The following is a 19,814-nucleotide window of genomic DNA, read 5'->3' as shown; positions in this document are numbered from 1 at the left end:
CAAGCATTCCTTCCTCCAAATCAAAGGTGAAATTTTCAAACTTGCTCATAATGTAGTGCGAGTTTCACCCCAGTTTTTTGTCTCTTACTTGTGAAAGTGATTAAATTATTCCTGAAATAATGTATACTGAAGTCATGTCTTGATCCATCTTAGTCTCAACAGACTCCAGACTTACAAATTTTATTTTTTATAAGTGTTGATATTCCTGAAGATTTGGATGTCTATTAGTCTGAAAGTTGACAGAAATTGGCCAGTGTCGTTTTTCCAGGCATTTGAGTAAATTATCCTATATTCATTGCCTAGGTGAAAGTATAGATTATAATGATATATTGGATACTTTTATACCAGGATGACTAGAGGAAAAATAGAATGAGCAAAAATAGAACAAGATATTGGTTTCCTAAGAGCTCATACAATAAGCAACGCAAACATGCCATGAAGGACTTTGGGTTGGAAGAGGACACAGTTTAGATCTCATGTGCTCCAGTGGTCAGAGATCCTGTCCCAGTCTCCAGGAGGAGGATCTATCAATGGTACAGCTGAGCTCCCCCCTAAATTCCCATCGGATTTGTCCCCAATCTCCAGACAAATGACATCTCAAAATTTGTGGAATGTCTTAGCTTATTTAGACGTATCCAACCAGGAGGAAGAGAGGTAAAATGAGGACATGAAAACAGGACCCAGCCAAGGTCTCCAAGAGGCAAGTCCTCTCCAAAGTAGGCAACATGAATACCTTGGTTTTTTGAGAAAATTATGTCTTTAGTTTTAAGTTCCTATAGTGTTTGGATACAGAAATGGGGAAAGAAATTCAGAGGTGGCGGGGGGAAGAGTTGTGGGGGTCCTTCTGAGTAGGGAAATGGAGCTGGAGACATTAAACCAGGATGTGGGAGGTAGTATTCATCGGTCCCTTGATTCTGAATGCAGGATTTGGAGGTGTAGGAGATCTCCTGTGGAGTATGAACTTGGGAGTTGCTGTCAGCTATCTCCTGATTCTGGATTGATTCAAGTGTTGGCAGAGTTTGTGGGATCAATGCTGTTGGGTCTTGGGAACTGTATCCAGCTGGCTCTTCAGGGTCCCTGTGGAACAAAGGGGTTCCCTGGGGTCCGTCCTGGGAGATACACTGACCTGTGTTTTCATCTTCCAGGATGTCAGAAACTGGAATAGCTGAAGGGATGTCCTGGTGTTGAAAATGGGAGTTGTTCTCAACAGTCCATTGGTGCTGGATATAGGGAAGTTGTACAGGCTGAAATGGGATGATCTCTGGTGGATGTTGGAACTTATTCCCCTGGGTGATTTTATCTCAGAGAAAGATGAGAGGCCTTGGGGTCGAAGGAGCCTCTTGTGGTATCCATTGGGGATGTTCCCATTGGTCATTTGGTTTGGGACATAGATAAAAGTGCTGGGGGTCCATGGGATAGCCTGTGGTGGCTCCTGGGAGCCATTCTTGTCTGTCTCTCTGTTCTCCCCTTTGGCCAATGGAAGCCACATTCCAAGTGATTACCTGAGGTAGCACCTGACCCAGCCAGGGAGGAGTCCAGTCTGGCATGGGGTTCCAAGTGTATGCCCCTGTGAAAGTGAGAAGAGGGAAAATGTTTCAAAAGTCTATTCCTAGAAGCTCTCTACGCATGGCCGCCTGTCCTCTGCTGGCTCCCAGGTGGGCCTTCAGGTGGACCCCCGGGGCAGAGGATGGGATGCACTTCACCCAGCTGGCCTGTTCTGCTGTCCAACAGGGAAGGCAGGTACTCTGAATCTTGGGTCCCCTGAGTTGTCTTGCCTGGACAGTGTGGCCCAGGTAAATCCCTTTTCTGAGTACATACAAGAAGGTTCATAGCCTGTGGGCTCAGCATCAGGGACTTCATGTCCAAGATCTTCATGCCAGGCATGTGTATAGGGAAGGACTTTTTTCAAGCCTTCATAAAATAGGCATCGGTTGGGTTCACCTTGCCTTTTCTGTTTGGCCTCCTGGATAGTCCAGTACAACTCTTGCAAAGACAACATCATTTCCTGACATTGTACCCAGCTTCTCTGCACACCCTCCTCATGTACCCTACTGGCTAAAGCCCTGTAGATCACCCAGAGTCTCTTCCTGGCTTCCCTCATACCCTGGATATGATCGAGGCTCACATATCCAATAGGACTGAAATGGACTCCAGGTGTACAGAAGGATGAGGCCTCTGGCTTCTTCCAGTAACTGAAAGAGACATGAAGAAATGGTTAGAGCTGTGGACAGCCTGCACTAACAGTGATTGGGTCCATTCTAGGGCCTAGATGCCATCCTCTAAGATCCTGTGGATGGATGGGGACTCCAGCAATTAGGCCAGACATGCTGAGTCCAAGCTTGAGCACTGCTCTGCATTTGCCATTGTTCTTTGGAACTGGTGCCTTCCTGCTTTGAGGTCTGATATGAAGGCAGTGATATTAGAGTCAGATTTTCAAGGCAACCGTTACACCCTTCCCTAGTTCCCACCCACCCACAACTCTGTGATGTCACCAATGCCAGCATTTTAAGGAGAAGGAATGAAACTGGGATCTTCTTGACACAGGCACTTCCCTCTGCCCTTGTGTTGTAGCTGGGTTCCATTTCTACAAATACAGGTCTCAGGGGCCTCAAGCTCTGAGAGGTCAAGGGACTTGCCCAAGGCTCCGCAGCCAGTAGGTTTCAGAGGCAGGCCTTGAAGACAGGCCTTCCTGGCCTGCAGGCTGGCTTGCTGCTGTCCAAGGGTCTACCTAGTTTACAAATGAATGAGGATGTTCATGCCAATGGAGGATTGGATCACAGTTGACCAGTGCCAGGGATTGCACCTCCTCTCTTCCCTGGCCTTCCATCCTGGGATGTGGGGTCAATGGGAAGGTGCGGTTGGGGTAAAGGATGTCTCTGCGGTTCAAGGAACCCAGACAGTCCAAGGGCAGGGAATGGTACCTGAAGCTTCTGCAGAAGAATGTGGTGTTACTGCTCTACTCTCTTGCTCCTCATCAATCAAATTATCAATTTTGTGATGTACTTCTGCCATATTTCTAGTGCTTCTGCAGGGCAAAGACAAGACTTAAGCCTTCTCAGACTCAGAACATTCTTCCTTAAAACAAGTTCTTATGTTTTTATACACATCAAGCCTCAATTTCCTTCTTTGCAGTCACCCCCCTGCCCCGCCCCGCTCCCAGATCTGCCATAAGGTAAGAACCAAGAATTGAATTCTTTTTCCAGGTCACAACCTCTCAAATATGTGAAGGTGGCTGTGTCTACACCAAGTCTTCTCCAAGGGAAAGATCCCTGTTCCTTCAACTCCTATGGCAGGTGCTTGAGGTGCTGCCCCTGCTGGCTACCCTCCTCTGAACACTCTCCAGCTTCTCGAGGCCCTCAAGGCTAAAACCTGCTACCCACTACTGGGTGTATTAGTGCAGATGTGCTCTGCCCACAGAGGGTACATTCTGCCCCTGAGGACTGGCTATGGAGGCTTTTCTCTTTCTGAGGACACAGGATCAGATCTGGAAAGAGTCTCAGAAGCCATCTGAGCCCAGCCTAATGCCCACATTTCATTAACAGAGAAGGAAACTGAGGCCTAGAGAAGGCAGAGGACATTTCTAAGATCCTCTTGGGAGGAAGCATCAGTCCTGAGAAGCCAGATCCTTGGCCTTAGAACCCAAAGACATTTCCACTGCCTTCCTAGCACTGCTAAATATAGGGATATTCACTTGAGTCCAAAGTCAGATAACCTTAGAATATCATGACATCCCCAAGGTGGTCCAAGTGGAATGTGGCAGAGATAGGATGCACAGCCAGGTCTTCTGTGTATTAGTCTCAAGTCAGGGAAAGACTACTTTTAGTTTATGGAAAGAACATTGGCTATTAGTACATCATTTAGGTGGGGAGCCAGAGTCTGAGGAGGGGAAATGTCTTACCAGGGAGTTCTTGGTAGACCCAGGTCTCCTGACTTTTCTTCTCCTTTCAATTCAACAGAACCAGTCATTCTGGCTTTTAAGCAAACACTACTGCTGCTCTTGCATCCATGCACTCAAGCCTAGGTCAGAATCTGAATGGACATGAGCAACTCTTCATTTCTTGCTCCTGATCTCTAGCCCCAAGTCCCTCCAGGAGATGGATGGCAATCCAACCATCCTCAGCACTCTAACCCTCAGGAGACATAAGGGGGATTCATTGAAGTTCAAGGAAGTCCATGGCCAGGCATGCCATTACCTTTTGCATTGGAGAAAGTGGTTGGAGCTGGTCCTGCTGAAGCTGCCTCCTTCAACCAGGAGTTTCCCATACTGAGTCTCCTTAGATGTATAGTGGTCCTGTAATTAGATCTGAGAGGTAAATTTTTACCTGATCTTAGCAATCCTATTGGCAGCCTGCTTGACACCTTAGCTAGTTAAGGACTAGCAGTCATGAACACCAAGGCCCTTCCCAGTCCTAGATATCTTTCCCTCCTCTCTGAGGATTAATCAGAAAATGTCTTTAAGGATCTGTAGAGTTTTTTTTAAACACCAGGTAAGGGGGATCATCTTTAGGTGTTTGGACCAAACTCCTTGGCACCTAGTTGTTATAAAACAATAAATCATCTTGGGAACATTCTCATTAGCACCTAGTTGTCTATAAATCAATCAATCAAATATTTCACATCTATTCTCTGATGAGTCGCTGTCTTGCTAGGCAGGGCACTAGGGCTGGGCTCTTCTTGCACATCCCAGTCCAAGGGAGCCTACCCTCAGAGCACTTCCTCTCTACATATACATTCACTTTATGCAATACTTAGTACCCTGAGGATGCAGCCTGGTGGGAACCATAGGACCTTGACTGCAGGATGTTCAAGCCAAAAGATTTAGTGAAACTGAGAATGTCTGTTCTGACAGGGACTTCAGCAAATGAATCATAGAATGTACCATATGGAAAGGGCCATAGACCTTGAAGGCCAAGGCTAGAAAACCAATGGAATATCAAAGATAGGAGCGATATTAGCCTGCCTTGGCAAAGTCTCTGCTCTTACAAAACAGTAATCTACACCTCCATTGCCTGGCTTCCTTAAAAATAGAAGGTTTTCAGATGATCAATTATAACTCTTACAATTAAATCTTTGGGAAGGTTACTTTCAATTACAAAATCATCTGTAACTGTAAACATTTCTAAAAAACCACTTCCCACCCTATTCTTCCATATGTTAACTTTTTTTTTTTTTTTCTTTATTTATTTTTAGTTCACCACACACGGTTCTACATAGTTTTGAGTTCCAGTTTTTCTCCCCTCCCTCCCTCCTCCCTCCCCAAGATGGCATGAAGTGCTGCAGCCCCTACCCTGTGGGGACGAGTCCATGGTGTTAACTGGAGGAGAGAGAGGCTGCACCTTCTGTGGGGGTCTGGGCCATCGCATCACTGATTGCCCCAAGCTGGAGGCCATGCAGACCACACAGGTCAGCAACATTGGCCGCAAGGACTACCTGGCCCACAGCTCCATGGACTTCTGAGCCCCCGCAGGACTGGAGCCAGGAGTGCAGGTGCCAGCAGCCCTCCGGGAGAGAACGTCCTGATTTTTACCTGTCTTTCACGCACTTAACCAAAGAATGTACCTACGTCACTAAAGATATAAAAATGCTGCTTGCTGAAATAAAATTCGGAGTCATTCACCATCTTTCGGCTCCTGCCCCATACATTGTCCGCGAGATCAGGCCCTTTGCTAAGCAAAGGCCTGGGACTTGGGGGGAACCCCGAGTATAGTTGCGAGGCTTGGGGGCCCGCAACAGGAAGATGAGTTCAATTTGTGGTTAGACCTTCTATTTTAAAGGGATTCCTATACCAGGTACAAAATTTAGGTAAGGTTAGAAACAGTAGATGATGTATGAACTGAAATACTCTGAAGCTTCAAAAAAGGAGAGCCAGATTTAAGTGATTGTAGTAAGTTATATTAATTTAGAATTGTCTGAGAATTTCTAGATCTGAACCAGAAAAGCAGAACTCTCTTTTACTATCAAGGGACCAGGTAAGTACAATCAGGTATCTGGGATTTAGAAGTGCTGCTTTGAATGGACATTGTGAATATGTAACTGTGATTTAAAGTTACTTTGTGTACAAAATGTGCAATTAAGTGCTGGAATTAAATCAGAAACATTTTAAGCCTTGTTAAGAATGGTTTGTGGATTATTTTGTAAACGCCATCAAAGAGACATGGCATGGCTAAAAGTTTATAATGTTATGTGTACTGTGCTACTGGGATATGAGGAATTTAATGTTAGTCAGCATTGTTAATAATGATTGCATTACTTTGTATGGTTCATGTTTAAGTTTTCTTGGTTATCTAATGTGTAAATGTAAAGCATGTGACATACAAATCTCCCCCTCTACTGTGAACCATCTAGGTGGTTTGGTCTGTACCTGACTCAATGTAATTGTGTGGTTTTGTGAATTATGGGAAAAACTTTACTGTAAGTGTTTAAACTCAGTCCTGTGTGGCTGGGACCTATGTTGTGGTTTTTTCTCTCAATCATCAAGTCATATGTGTTCTGAGAGCTCCTGTTAGGTGGGTATCGACTCCTTGATCCTTCTGTCACATCTGAGGACTGCCCCTGCTCCCGAGTGGACATCTGAGCCCATAGGAGACCTTGCCCTCCGGTTTCAAAGAGCCTGAAGGGGACAGCATCAGACACAGGCAGCCCCTCCCGAGACTCTGGACCAGAACCTGTACGAAGGACAGCTCCCTTTCTGAGTCCTTGTGTTCCCAAGACTGTTTTTCCTGTATTTTTAGTATTTTTAGCTATTATACTCCCTCTGCTTGTTTACAATTAGTTTACAATTTCTGCCCATCCCTGCGGATGTCCAAACACAGAAAAGAAAAAAAAAACACCTGACTCCACCTAGATAAGGATTTTTGGAACTTCACCCCTGAGGAAGATAGAGCTTTTTCCATACCTTAATTGGTCTTTAGGTGAAACTTTCAGTTTGCCTTTGACCAAAAGGGGGAAATGTGGAATGTTTTATACCATTTTGTATCATTTTTAATTTCAACCAGACCCAGAGCCTGAGTTAATGAGTAACTGGAAGAAGATCCAGGACCTAGGCTTCTTTGTTCTCTAAACTTTGCTCAGGAAATACCCCTACCTCTGTCGACAAGGCCAGATCAGACTGACTTAAGGACAGTTTTTCCCCCTGTTAGCCATTAACGGATGAGAACCTAATCCTGAGAGGAGCACCTCGCTTAATGTTTTGCAGGCATATGCTTTGACTGGCCCTTGTCAGCACTCTTGTCTTTGCAGACTTTTCACTTGGTATGTTGATGTGGGGAGAGCACAGGCTTTGGGAGTCCTAGCACAGTCCTTGGGACCTGGCCCCAGGACAGTTGCCTGTTTTCAGAACAGTTGGACTCCATGGCTGCTACAGCCACTCTTGTTGAGGGAGCTTCTGAATTTCTACCTCGGCCTTGCCCTCTATTGTTGCTGTGTGCATGCCTTCAGTTGCTTCCCAACCCCCTTTCATTGTGGGCTCTGCTTTGCAAGATGCGTTTGGGGAGTTTTTACTGCAGACCTATGCCACCTGGGACCAGCCTAAGCTGGTGATTTTCAATGGCCCCCCTGGCTCACCACCCTGCTAGCGCTTTGGCTGGCCCCCTCATTTTATTGATCCTGGCCATAGCTACAAGTCCCTGATTACTTTCTCATATCTCAAATCTAATGTGTTCTCATGCAAATTCTGTCCCTGTCCAGATCAGGTGGTTCCTTTTTCAAAGGTTTGAATAGCTCCATAAAGAGAAGTGGGGAATGTGGTACTGGAGAATTCAAGGAGAACCCTGCCCCCAGCCCCTAACTAAAACCCCAGTTTGCATAATAAAGTATGGACTCAGACCTTTTGGCCCTGGGGCTCCATGACTCCTCCAAGGAATGTCAATAGATAAGATTATCCCACTTAACGATAACCTGTCAGAATCTTTGATCTGTCAGGACCTTTGTTCCTGTTCCCCCAGACCACCCTGTGACCTGGCCTGTAAATTTCAAGAGATAATTAACCACTGCACCCTGTATTTTCTATTTAAACTACTTCTTTACCCCAACCCGGGGCAATTCTGATTTGGGTTGATCATCCCCAAATGGACTCCGGCTAATAAATTCTCCATTTAAAACAAATACTCCGTGGAGTGTCTCACTCGCTATCGGTATAACAATATGACCTAGTGTAAGACAAATAAACACACAGGAGGGCTGCTAGTACAGGATCACTCTTGATCTGGTCACACAAGAAAGACAGGAAGACAGCTTTGGAGGGGATAATAATCTTACTTTATTGTCATCTAGTCCTCTCAAAGGAGGTACTGATAATGCTAGCACCAACTCCTATAGCATGCCCACATTTCATTGACAGAGGAGGAAACTGAGGCCTAGAGAAGGCAAACGACATTTCTAAGCTCCTCTGGGGAAGAAAAGGAAAGGTGGGGGCAAAGAAAAGATTGACAGGAAGATTTCTGAGGCCACTGAGTGCCTGCTCCCAAACCCAGAGTAGGATAGCTCAGCTGCCACAATCCCTCCTTAGGGCCTTGGAGAAGAAGTGATCAGCAACCTGGGAAAAAACCAGCCAGAAGACCTGGGTTCAAATCCTAGTTTTGACATCTCCAACTGAGAGGATCAAAGCCTCAGAGTTTCTTAGTAAAATGGAGCTAACACTCCTTCCCTCCCCCTGCCTTTTCATAGGGTTATTTTGAGAAAGGTGCTTTGCAGTCCTTGTATTTATTATAAACATTATAAAGAGTGAGTTTAGTACTTCTGATTTAATAGGTGGCACCCCTGGAGAAGGAGGAGATGAAAAGATGGAAGCAGCAGTCATCTGGGGGCAGGGCAGGGCCAGCCCCAGCAGAAAGCCCAGGCAGCCTCTCCCGGAGGGCTGCTGGCACATGCACTCCTGGCTCCAGTCCTGCGGGGGCTCAGAAGTCCATGGAGCTGTGGGCCAGGTAGTCCTTGCGGCTAATGTTGCTGACCTGTGTGGTCTGCATGGCCTCCAGCTTGGGGCAATCGGTGATGCGATGGCCCAGACCCCCACAGAAGATGCAGCCTCTCTCTCCTCCAATTAACACCATGGACTCATCCCCACAGTGTAGGACCTGCAGCACAGGAGGCACCTTCTGCTTGGCTTCAAGCAGGAGGGCTTTGAGATCCATGAGTACAGACTCGTCACAGGCCTTGTTGATAAAGGTGGTGGCGATACCAGTGTTCCCCGAGCGCCCTGTCCTGCCAATCCGATGAACATAATTCTCGATCTCCTCAGGCATATTGTAGTTGATGACGTGCTGAATGGCTGGAAAGTCCAGGCCCTTGGAGGCCACATCGGTGGCCACTAAGACATCTTTCTTGCCACCCTGGAATGCCTCAATGGCCTTGGTCCGTTCTTCTTGATCTTTGCCTCCATGGATGGCTACAGCCTCCACTCCCTTGAGAAGCAAGTATTCATGGATGGCATCCACATCTGCCTTCTTCTCTGCAAAGATCAGCACTGGTGGAGGCGTCTTTTGCAGACACTCCAGCAGGTACACCATCTTGGCCTCTTCTTTCACATACTCCACCTCCTGGATGATGTCCAAGCTAGCCGCGCCTGCCCGGCCCACGTTGACGGTGACAGGCTTTACCAGGGCACTCTTAGCAAAGTTTTGGATCTTTCTGGGCATGGTAGCGCTGAAAAGCAGTGTCTGTCGCTGGCCCTTGAAGTAGGAGAAGATGGTTCGGATGTCCCCCTCAAAGCCCATGTCAATCATCCGGTCAGCCTCATCCAGGGCCAGGTAGCGGCAGATGTCCAGACTCATCATCTTCTTCTGCAGCAGGTCCATGAGACGCCCAGGGGTGGCCACCATCATGTGCACCCCATGCCGGATGGTTTCCATCTGCTCCTTGACTGACATGCCCCCAACGCAGAGGGCACAGCGCAAGGGGGGCGAGCCGTCTTCCTGTAGCAGCCGACAGTAATACTCCAAGATGCCGTGGGTCTGACGGGCCAGTTCTCTTGAAGGGCAGATAATGAGCCCGTAGGGCCCCTCCCTCTTGGAGAATGGTAATCTTTTCTCCTGCTCCAGGCAAAACATGATGAGAGGCAGGGTGAACACCAATGTCTTGCCAGAGCCAGTGAACGCAATACCGATCATGTCACGGCCAGAAAGGATGGTAGGGATGCCCTGGATCTGAATAGGAGTGGGGTGATGGATTCCCTTCTTCTTCAGGTCCCTCAGAATGACTGCAGGAAACTTCATTTCCTTGAAGCTCTTGAGGGGGGGCGGAATCCCCTCTCCTTCCACCAAGATGTGGTACTTCTCACGAACACGGTCATGCCGGGCTTCAGACATGCTCAGCACGTATCGAGGGGCCTTCCAACTGGTTTTGATGGGATCATCATAGGTGATTCCTTTCGCCATCTCTTTCACCGACATGAGAGCTCGGCCCTCTGCTACACTTTCCAAGATCTTCTCTTCCTCTTTCAGCTGCTTCTCCTTGGCAGACTCTTTCCGGGCTTCTGCCTTCTCCTTCAGGTGCCGGTGCTGGTCCAGGAGGCTGACATTGGACTGGGGGCCCAGTGGAATGTCATCTTCGTCGCCTCGGGGCTCACTGCCGCTGTCTTTCTGCTCCTCCTCCGCCGCTCCCTTCCGCCGCATCTGCAGCAACTTCTGTAGCATTTGCTGCTTTCTCCGCTTGACAGGCACATAAGGCACATAGTCCTCATCCTCTGACAGGCGCCCTGCTGTGTCATCCTCCTCCTCTCGAGGTCTCTTCCTATCCGTTTCCGGCTCCTCCATGTTTCGAGCACCAGTCACGTGGCCAAGAACTTAGGTTTAAAAAAAAAAACAATTCCCAGCCTGTAAATGATCAGGCAAATTTATATTTCTATACAAGTTTCAAGAGTATCAAGGAAGACAATGTCATACAATTTTTGGCTACATAACCCCACCCCATCCCCCAAAAGTTTGTACAACAAATTTTTAAAAGACTTCACGGCCTTTCGTTCGTTTCATCAATTAAGATACACAAAGCAGCATCTTTCTCTATGATCTGGTCTCTTCTGTGACTAGAATTTTCTCGCTGTTCATTTTGTCCAATGCAATTTGCACTGGTCTTGAGACAGCCAGCAGAAGATCGTCTTACCAACCGTGAAGGAAGTAGAGGAAAAAGAGGGGAAATGTCTGACCAGCGAGGTCTCGGTTTACCCAGGTTTCCTGACTCCCCTTCTCCTTTCAGCACAACATACCCCTCATTCAGGCCTTGAAGCAAACACCACTGATGCTATTGCCTCCACGGACTCAAGCCTAGGTCAGTTCCTGAATGAACATGAGCAACTCTCCATTTCCTTCTCCTGATCTCTAGCCCCAAGTCCCTCCAGGAGCGGCACTGCAATCCAACCATCCTCAGCACTAACCCTCAGGAGGCATAAGGGGGATCCATCGAAGCCCAAGGAAGTCCGTGGCCAGACTTCCCCTTACCTTTCGCCTTGGAAAAAGTGGCTGGAGCCGGGTCTGCTGAAGCTGCCTCCTCCAATCAGGACTTTCTCAGGCTGAGTTCCCTCAGGCTTTTATTGGTCCTGTAAGGAGGTCTGAGAGGTGAGTTCTCACCTGATCTCAGCAGTCCTATTGGAAGCCTGCTTGACACCTTAGCTACTTAAGGACTAGCAGCTGTGAACACCAAGGCCCTTCCCAGTCCTCCACCTCTTTCCCTCCTTCCCAGTCCTAGTCCCAAGGCCCTTCCCAGTCCTAGCCATCTGGTCTCTGCTAACACGATAACCTGGACGCAGGGATGTGGGGGGGAGGGGGGAGGGGCGGAAACGGGACGCTGTCTTCTCCCTGTTGGGGTGTGGGAAAGATTGGAGGCCATTATCCCTAAGGAGGAAATCTGGTTTATTTTTTCTTTCCTCTGAGGGGACTTGGTTTAGCTTTCAATTTGACCTACACTGTGATTCTGTCACGTTTTGTGTTTGTCTGTGTTCGTGTGTCTGTGTCAAAATTGTGAAATGTCTATATTTTGTTAAAAATCTAAAATGAAGGCAGCCAGAGATTTCAGGCTGCGACTAGGGAAACAAAGACTCTTTTCCTTGTGGTTCCATGTGTGGTTAACTTGGAAATACGACGGAAATAGGGTTAAAATTTTGGCAAATTCTGGGTTTAAATTGTTAAAAGCTTGGAAATTGGGTAGTTGAATTTTGGGAGACTCCTCAAACTGTTAGATCGCTCCCAGGAGCTTACTCTTGCTGAAATACCTCCGCCCAATGAACGCCTTTTGGCTAAAAACCTCTGTTTATCCGTAAATACGGAGTTTGGTAAAAGCTTTCCGGTGGGACTCTTGTGTTTTTCTTTGTCCCCAAAGTTAGGAGGGAATGTTTTCCCTTAGATTTAAGTGCAAAAAAAAGGTTTTTAAGGTGTGAGCAAAACATAAAGTTTGCTCGAATTACAGTCGTTGAGATCTTTCACCATTGTTGTCCTGTCTCTGACTGAGCCAGGGCTGCAGGAAAAGTTAGAGCAGTTAAGAACAAACCCCTCTCCTCCCAGATAAGATTAGAAGAAAATGCAAGAAAGCTGTAGGGAAAACTTAAATCACCCTTCCCCACCAGGCATAAAGGAGGAGAAGGACAGAAATTCACAGACTGACAGTCAGTCCTGTGCCCCCGGGTACCTTCGTAGCCCATCCTTTTGGCAAAGTTGGGAAATGTCATCCCGGCCCTATGCATTCTGCCCACTCTGTCCCCAGCAGCTGCAAACTGCCCTAGGCTCAGTAACTTCTGCAGTTGTGGGGGAAGGGCGAGGTAGATGGATTTGGACTTTCTGCCTCCTAGAATTGTCACCACTGGGATACCAGCTTGTGCTCTAGGTAACTTCACACTTCTTTGTTCCAGTTGCAAACCTGTATTTTCATCTCTGTTTGACCTGTTTCCTGATTTGTAAAGGGAAATAATAACGATGGTTGTTTATATTTTAGACACAACATTATTATCTCTCTCTCTCTCTCTCTCTCTCTGATTTAATGTAATTGTTAACCTTTGAAGTGGTTTTTGAATACCAAAAATAATAAGTTGAATAATTTCTATATGTGATAAAATTTGGAACTCTTATATGTGGTTGTAACAAGTGAGTAATTACTAATACTGATATTTAACCATAAGAACAGACTTTCCATGTGAAAAAGTTTTTAATATGAGAATATATCTGGTGGTTTAAGGACGAGATGAAGGATTCTCTGTGCATGGAGGTTTAGAAATTCACTCACCTAAACTGATAAATGGGCTCTGAATTAAGGGCTGGTTAGATTCTAAAGAAAAAAGAAAAGTTGGGAGAGTATGTAATTGATTATTCACTTGAAATGTTTGAGGTAGTTTGTGTCAAGAATAGGAAAGAAAGATTGAAATTGGAGATACAGAGGGTCAAAAGGAAAGAAAAGCTTCAGTAAAGATCGGGAAAGAGAGAGATAGAAGTTAGAAATAAAGGGTTTGGGACGGGGCTGCTGCTCTTAGCCGCCATGTGCTCCTGGCCAAACCTTCCCCCACCCTCTACATTGAAAGACTGTGGGGAGCTGAAGCTTAAAGAAACTTGTAACCTGATTGAGAATATACAGCTAAATAAATTAAGTGTATTAAGGATGTTAATGTATTGATATATATTATGCATATATTCATATATTAATGTATTAATATAGAAATACTAGAAGTAATAGAATCAACAATTCCTATATGTGATAATCTGGAAATGCAATGGATGTCATCTGAAATTTATTGTTTCTGTATTTCTGAAATTATATTGTATTTCTAAAATTCTCTTACATTGTGAAATTTGAGAAGACCATTACATGATTTTAATCTGAGTTTGATATATGTGAATTGGGTGCTTTTAAAGAATGTGATGAAAAGTTGGTAATTTTAAACTGTCACATTTGGTTGAGAAATGTATTTACCTAGACTGAATTGAGTAGTTCAAATTTTATATACATAATAATGTTTAGGGCATTATAACATTTCTATAGTATAAATTTTGTTGAAGTTGCATTAGATTAAGAAGTTGGACAATTGCTGTAACCTAAGAAATTATGACTTCCAAGTTTTGTCTGAAAGTTCAATTGAAATTGGTTTTGATATAAGTCAGGAATTTGTGCAGGGGCCTTTTGGGGTTCTCTCGTGATCTCTGTCAGTTCAGGATACATTGTGAACTGTTAAAATGTGGTTTTGTAGACAATGATCGTTTCTTTTACAATGCTAAGTTTGGGGCCTTAGAAATTAAAAAGAACTAGACAAAGAACTAGGAAAAACCAGGTGGATTCGGTCCGTTCATGCTTTCCTCAAGTGGCGTCCAAAAGTCTAGGGGGAGACATGAAGAAAGAGAGGAGGAAGGGGCCAATTCTTTCATCCTTGTTAAATGCGAATCACGGCTGGAGGCTTCCCTTGACTTATCATGCTAATTCTGAGGAGGCTGCAGGAAGGAGACTGATAGTAATTTGGCCCTTACATCCCACACAGATCCCAATATCTTATCTATAATCCCTTAGCCCACCTGTCATAAGGGAAGGAAGGGGGAGGGGCAACAATTACTGGGATTTGATTTTTACTGAAAGTAAGAAAACGGTAGGTGTCAGAAGCCTCCAAACCTGGCTTCTTAAAGTCAACAGAACTGATAAGAATAGACTAGACTTATGATGGGTTTGGTTTTGTAGATTTTTATTAGTGAAGCCTGCCAACTGATGGAAAAGAACCCACCCTCAGGGGGAGATGATATGGCAGATCTCTTTAATCAGAAATAAGCAGGTAGTAACAAAAGGGAAGTTATCTGCCAGAATCTGCTACCATTGTGAAAGAACTTGGTTTTATGGGGAAAATGGAAAATTGGATAAATGCAAATATGTGAAATCTTGTTGTTTTTAATCAAAGGACTAGTTACATTGCTACTCTTGTATAGCCAAGATAATATGGTTTCTAAAGTGTTAATGGGAATAATTTGAAAAAAAGGGAAAAGAAGTTTTATGAGATAATATTGTTTACAAATGTAAGGTTGAATCATCATCCCATAGACTAAGGCTGGGATTTGAAGTTATATTGTATCTATGTGAGACAGAGTTCTTGGATGTTTTAAGTGATAAGAGCAATTAGGTATTGATACAAATAGTGTAATTAATTACTGCAACTCAATCAGAGACATCTTCAGTTTAGGGAAACAATTCTAGAAATGTTTTGAAAGATGGCTTTGTGATTTTAAACGAGAGTTCGAGCTTATCAATGTGTATAAGACTTAATTCCTGAAGCGTCCCTTTCCTCCAGAATGAGTTAACAGGGACAAATCCATCAACTTGTGAGGTCAGTCATTAACCTCTTTTGTTTGTTTAAGAAGCTGGAATGGGATTCCAGTATACACAGTTATGTCAGTAAAAGTATTAACTTATGAGTTAGAGAGTATTACAAAATGCAAAATAGATAATTTTGATTGTTAAATTGAAAGGTTTTTGTACAAAAAAAGCCAATGCAACAAGAATTAGGAGGGAAGCAGAAAATTGGGAGAAAATCTTTGCTACTAGTTTCTCTGATAACGGCCTCATTTCTAAAATATACAGGGAACTGAGCCAAATATATAGGAATACAAGCCATTCCCCAATTGAGAAATGGTCAAAGGATATGAACAGGCAGTTTTCAGAGGAAGAAATTAAAGCTATCTATAGGCATATGAAAAAATACTCTGGAATCACTACTGATTAGAGAAATGCAAATCAAAACAACTCTCAGATACCACATCTCTCCTGTCAGATTGGCTAAAATAACAAAACAGGAGGATGACAAATGCTGGAGAGGATGTGGGAAAATTGGAACATTGTTACATTGCTGGTGGAGTTGTGAGCTGATCCTGCCATTTTGGAGAGCAATTTGGAACTATGCCCAAAGGGCCACAGGAATGTTCATACCCTTTGACCCAGCAATACCACTTCTAGGGTTGTGTCCCAAAGAAATCACACAAGCGGGAAAAGGACCCATATGTACAAGGATATTTATAGCGGTTCTTTTTGTGGTAGCCAAGAAATGGAAATCAAAGGGATGCCCATCAATTGGGGAATGGCTGAACAAGCTGTGGTATATGAAGGTAATGGAATACTATTGTGCCATAAGAAATGGGGATGATACGGACTTTGTAACAATCTGGAAAAACCTACACGATATAATGCTGAGTGAGCGGAGCAGAGCCAGGAGAACATTGTACACAACCACAGATATATGGATTCTGTGAGGACCAACCCTAACATACTTCGCTCTTCTCAGCAACGTAATGTGCAAGGACAAATCCAGGGGACTCACGATGTAGAATGCCATCTTCATCCAGAGAAAGAACTGTGAAGTTTGAATACAGATTGAGGCGCACTTCATGCTCGCCTTTTTTCTTCTCTTTTGTTTTTGTTTTTGGGGCTTTTTTTGGTTCTGTCTCTTCTTTCTCACGATTCACTGCATTGGTCATAATTCTTCTCCACAACTTGACTAGTGTATAAATTAATTCAACGCGAAGTTATACGTGGTAGTTATATGAGATTCTATGCCATCTTGGGGAGGGAGGGCGAGGGGAGAAAATCTGGATCTCAAAATTATGTAGAAACATGTGTTGTAAACTAAAAATAAAAAAAAATAATTTAAAAAATAAATAAATAAATAAAGTAATTATTCAAGGACTGCAAAAAAAAAAATGAATGATGATGTTCATGCCAATGAGAGATTGGGTCACTGCTCACCAGTGCCAGGGAATGCACCTCCTTTCTTCCCTGGCCCTCTATCCTTGGATGAGGGGGAGGCCTCAATAGGAAGGTGAGGTTGGGTTAAAGGATCTATTTGGGACTCTAGGAACCTAGAGAGTCCAAGGGCAATTACGTTTATTTAGAAGTAGGAAAGGTTAAGACAAAAAGCAAAATATAACCACCTTCTATTGACTAGAAATGTACTGCCACAAACACAAGTCTTCTGGTAGTGCAAAGAGATTATGGCATTTCTCTAAACATTATAGTGGTTCCTTCATTATTTTGAATTTGTAAAAAAAAAATTGTTCCCTATAGTTTAAGCTATGCCTAACTGAGGAAAGTTTACTCAGTGGAAATTCTAAAAATGACCCATGCATTTCTGCGATTGTGAAACTAAAATACAAAGTAAAGGATTGAAATGAATGCACATCAATTTCTTTTTCTGTATTTGGTTTGAATCATGAACAGGTACAGCTCCAAGAAGGCCAACATATTAGAACTAGTCTATTCTGACTATGCTAACTCTATAGCTCACCTACCTACAAGCTTGGGACCCTTAGGCTGTAAAGAAGGAACAGGGGAAAGAAGAAGGGGAAATGTCTTACAAAGGTAAATAGCATTCTTCTTTCCTGCCTCAATTTTGAATCAATTCACTGAGTGCTTTCAAGGAATACCCAGACTTCTTTTAAGTTACTAGTACAGCAAACAAATGCATTCAATCTGACCAGAAACAGTTGAAGTCATAAAGCTCAAGTTCACATTTGCAAGAAAACTATCAAAGCAAACATACTCTAAAGACGTGAGGAAGACTGGATCAGAAACAAATGCTGTTGCTAGTGAAGGAAATTGAAGCACCTAGATGGAGCACTGAAAGCCATCTATTCTTTTCATAAGTCAAAACAGATTTTATTTGAATCACACGGACTGTGATTTTATTTGAAGATTTTATTTTTATTTGAAGTTGTTCAATTTTCCCTATTTTCTTATGAGTAGTCCATGACCTCCAAAGTTCTTGGGAATCTATTCCAGGGCTTTGACCTTTACTGAGGAATCCTCTGTTTCTCAGGTTTTGGGGGTTTGGATCCTTGGCTTCTTAGATTTGCCTGTGGGCTCAATGCTGTTGGGTCTTGGGAACTGTTTCTAGCTGGCTCTTCATGGTCCATTTTGAACAAAGGGGTATCAGTGGAATGGGTTCCCTGGGGTCTATCTTAGGAGATACACTGACCTATCTCTTCATCTTCCATGATGTCAGAAACAGGAATAGTTGAAGGGATGTCCTGGAGTTGAAAATGGGGATTGTTCTCAATGGTCGCTTGATGCTGGATATAGGGAAGTTGTACAGGCTGAAATGGGATGATCTCTGGTGGAAGCTGAAACATATGCTCCTGGGTGAATTGATTTGAGAAAGAGATGAGAGGCCTTGGGGTCCATGGAATCTCCTGTGGCATCCACTGGGGGATGTTCCCATTGGTCATTTGGTTTGGGACACAGATAAAAGTGCTGGGGGTCCATGAGATAGCATGTGGTGGCTCCTGGGGGCTGTACTCCTCTTGGGCAATGGAGGCTGCATTCCAAGTAATCACCTGAGGTAGCACCTGACCCAGCCAGGGAGGAGTCCAAATTGGCATGGGGTTCCAACTGTATGGCCCTGTGAATGTGACAAGAGGGAAAAGGATTCAAAAGTCTAACCCTACAAGCTTTCTCTTCATGGCCCCCTTTCCTTGTGCTGGAATAGAAATGTCTACCCTGTCCATTAATAGGCCTATTGTGTTAACCACAAGTGTTCAATCATGCATATCTTGCTGCTTTGAACTCTGGCTGAGCTGGGATACATCCTGGGTCACAAAGAGCCCATTGGAGGAGGAACTTCTCTAAGGAGGAGCTTGGTGAAGGAGATGCTTCCTTACAGGGATGCTTCCTTGTAGGAAGTCTTTCACACCTTTTGGTACAAAGCTAATTAGGCACTGAGTCTTGAGGGTTCTGATGCCTTACGGCTCTAAGCCTATTAGCCAAAAGTGTTTATATTATATGTGTGTATACATACATCTCTCTCTCTCTCTCTGTATATATATACATCTATCTATCTATATATATGTATATATTGCAAGGTGAGATGTTGCTTTGGGTATTTGCTGATGAGAAACAACTTTTGCTTCTGTGGATGAGACTCTGAGTAGTGGTTTGTTAAGAGCCCCCACCACCCCCCAACTTCTCAGATGTTGGTGCTCCCCCTGATCTGTGGTGTCTATAGGTCATTGTATTACTTTGTTAGGACAGTTTGAGCCAATCAGTTGATCCGTCCTAATTTTGCTGCTTGTATTTTCTCCGCATTTAGGGTGCTGACCTTTCCCCTGAGCTAGTGAATGATATACATGGTTAATTACACTAAGGTTGTTGACTCCTTTAAAGTTGCCTTTCCTTTAGAAAAGCAGATCAAAGAACTTGTGCCAGCAGGCCATCCTGGGTGTGCCAGGGTGTTTGATGTTACACATGACCACCTGTAGTATTAGGCAAGGGAGAGAGCCATGCAAAGGACTTCACTCAGTTGGTCCCTTCTGGTGTCCTCCAGAACTGTAGGTCTTGGTCCCCTGAGGTTTCTTTCCCGGGCAGTATGGCCCTGCTGAACCCATCTCCCCAGTACTTACCTGAGGGATCACAGCCTGTGGGCTCAGCCTCAGGGACTTCGTGTCCAGGACCTTCATGCCAGATATATGTGAATGGCAGGACTTTTTCCAGGCCTTCATAAAATGGGCAGGGGATGGGCTCACCCTGCCTTTTGTGGTTGGCCTCCTGTATGGCCCAGTATAGGTCTTCTAAGGAGAGCATCATTTGCTGGCACTGCACCCAGCTTCTCTGTATACCCTCCTTATGTAATCTCCTGGCTATAGCCCTGTAGATTACTGAGAGTCTCTTCCTGTGTGCCCTCATACCCTGGATATGAGGGGAGGCCCACACATCCAATAGGACTCGAATTGACTCTGGGCTCCATGGGTCCCCTTCGGGTGCAAACTGATGAGTCCTCTGGCTTCTTCCAGTGGCTGAAAGAGACACAAAAAAATTCTTAGAGTTCTGGACGGGCTACATTAACATTGACTGTGTCCATCCTGGGGCCTAGACGGGGACGG

At 44.6% G+C, this 19,814-nt stretch overlaps 1 protein-coding gene across 1 annotated transcript; it reads right to left on the bottom strand.

Annotated features, from left to right (window-relative positions):
- Positions 1 to 8,894: 8,894 nt before the first annotated feature.
- Positions 8,895 to 19,391, bottom strand: LOC118842688 (probable ATP-dependent RNA helicase DDX41). The gene is made up of 3 exons (XM_036750078.1): positions 19,335 to 19,391; positions 17,915 to 18,032; positions 8,895 to 10,777 (listed from the first exon to the last, which is right to left on the bottom strand). Exons 1-3 carry the CDS (start codon positions 19,389 to 19,391, stop codon positions 8,895 to 8,897), a joined length of 2,058 nt encoding a protein of 685 aa, XP_036605973.1.
- Between the last annotated feature and the right edge of the window lie 423 nt (positions 19,392 to 19,814).

The sequence above is a fragment of the Trichosurus vulpecula genome, chromosome 3 (assembly GCF_011100635.1).
Source record: "Trichosurus vulpecula isolate mTriVul1 chromosome 3, mTriVul1.pri, whole genome shotgun sequence".
NCBI lineage: Eukaryota > Metazoa > Chordata > Mammalia > Diprotodontia > Phalangeridae > Trichosurus > Trichosurus vulpecula.
The sequence above is the reverse complement of the archived record's forward strand: the minus strand, read 5'-3'. Positions and strand labels throughout refer to the sequence as shown.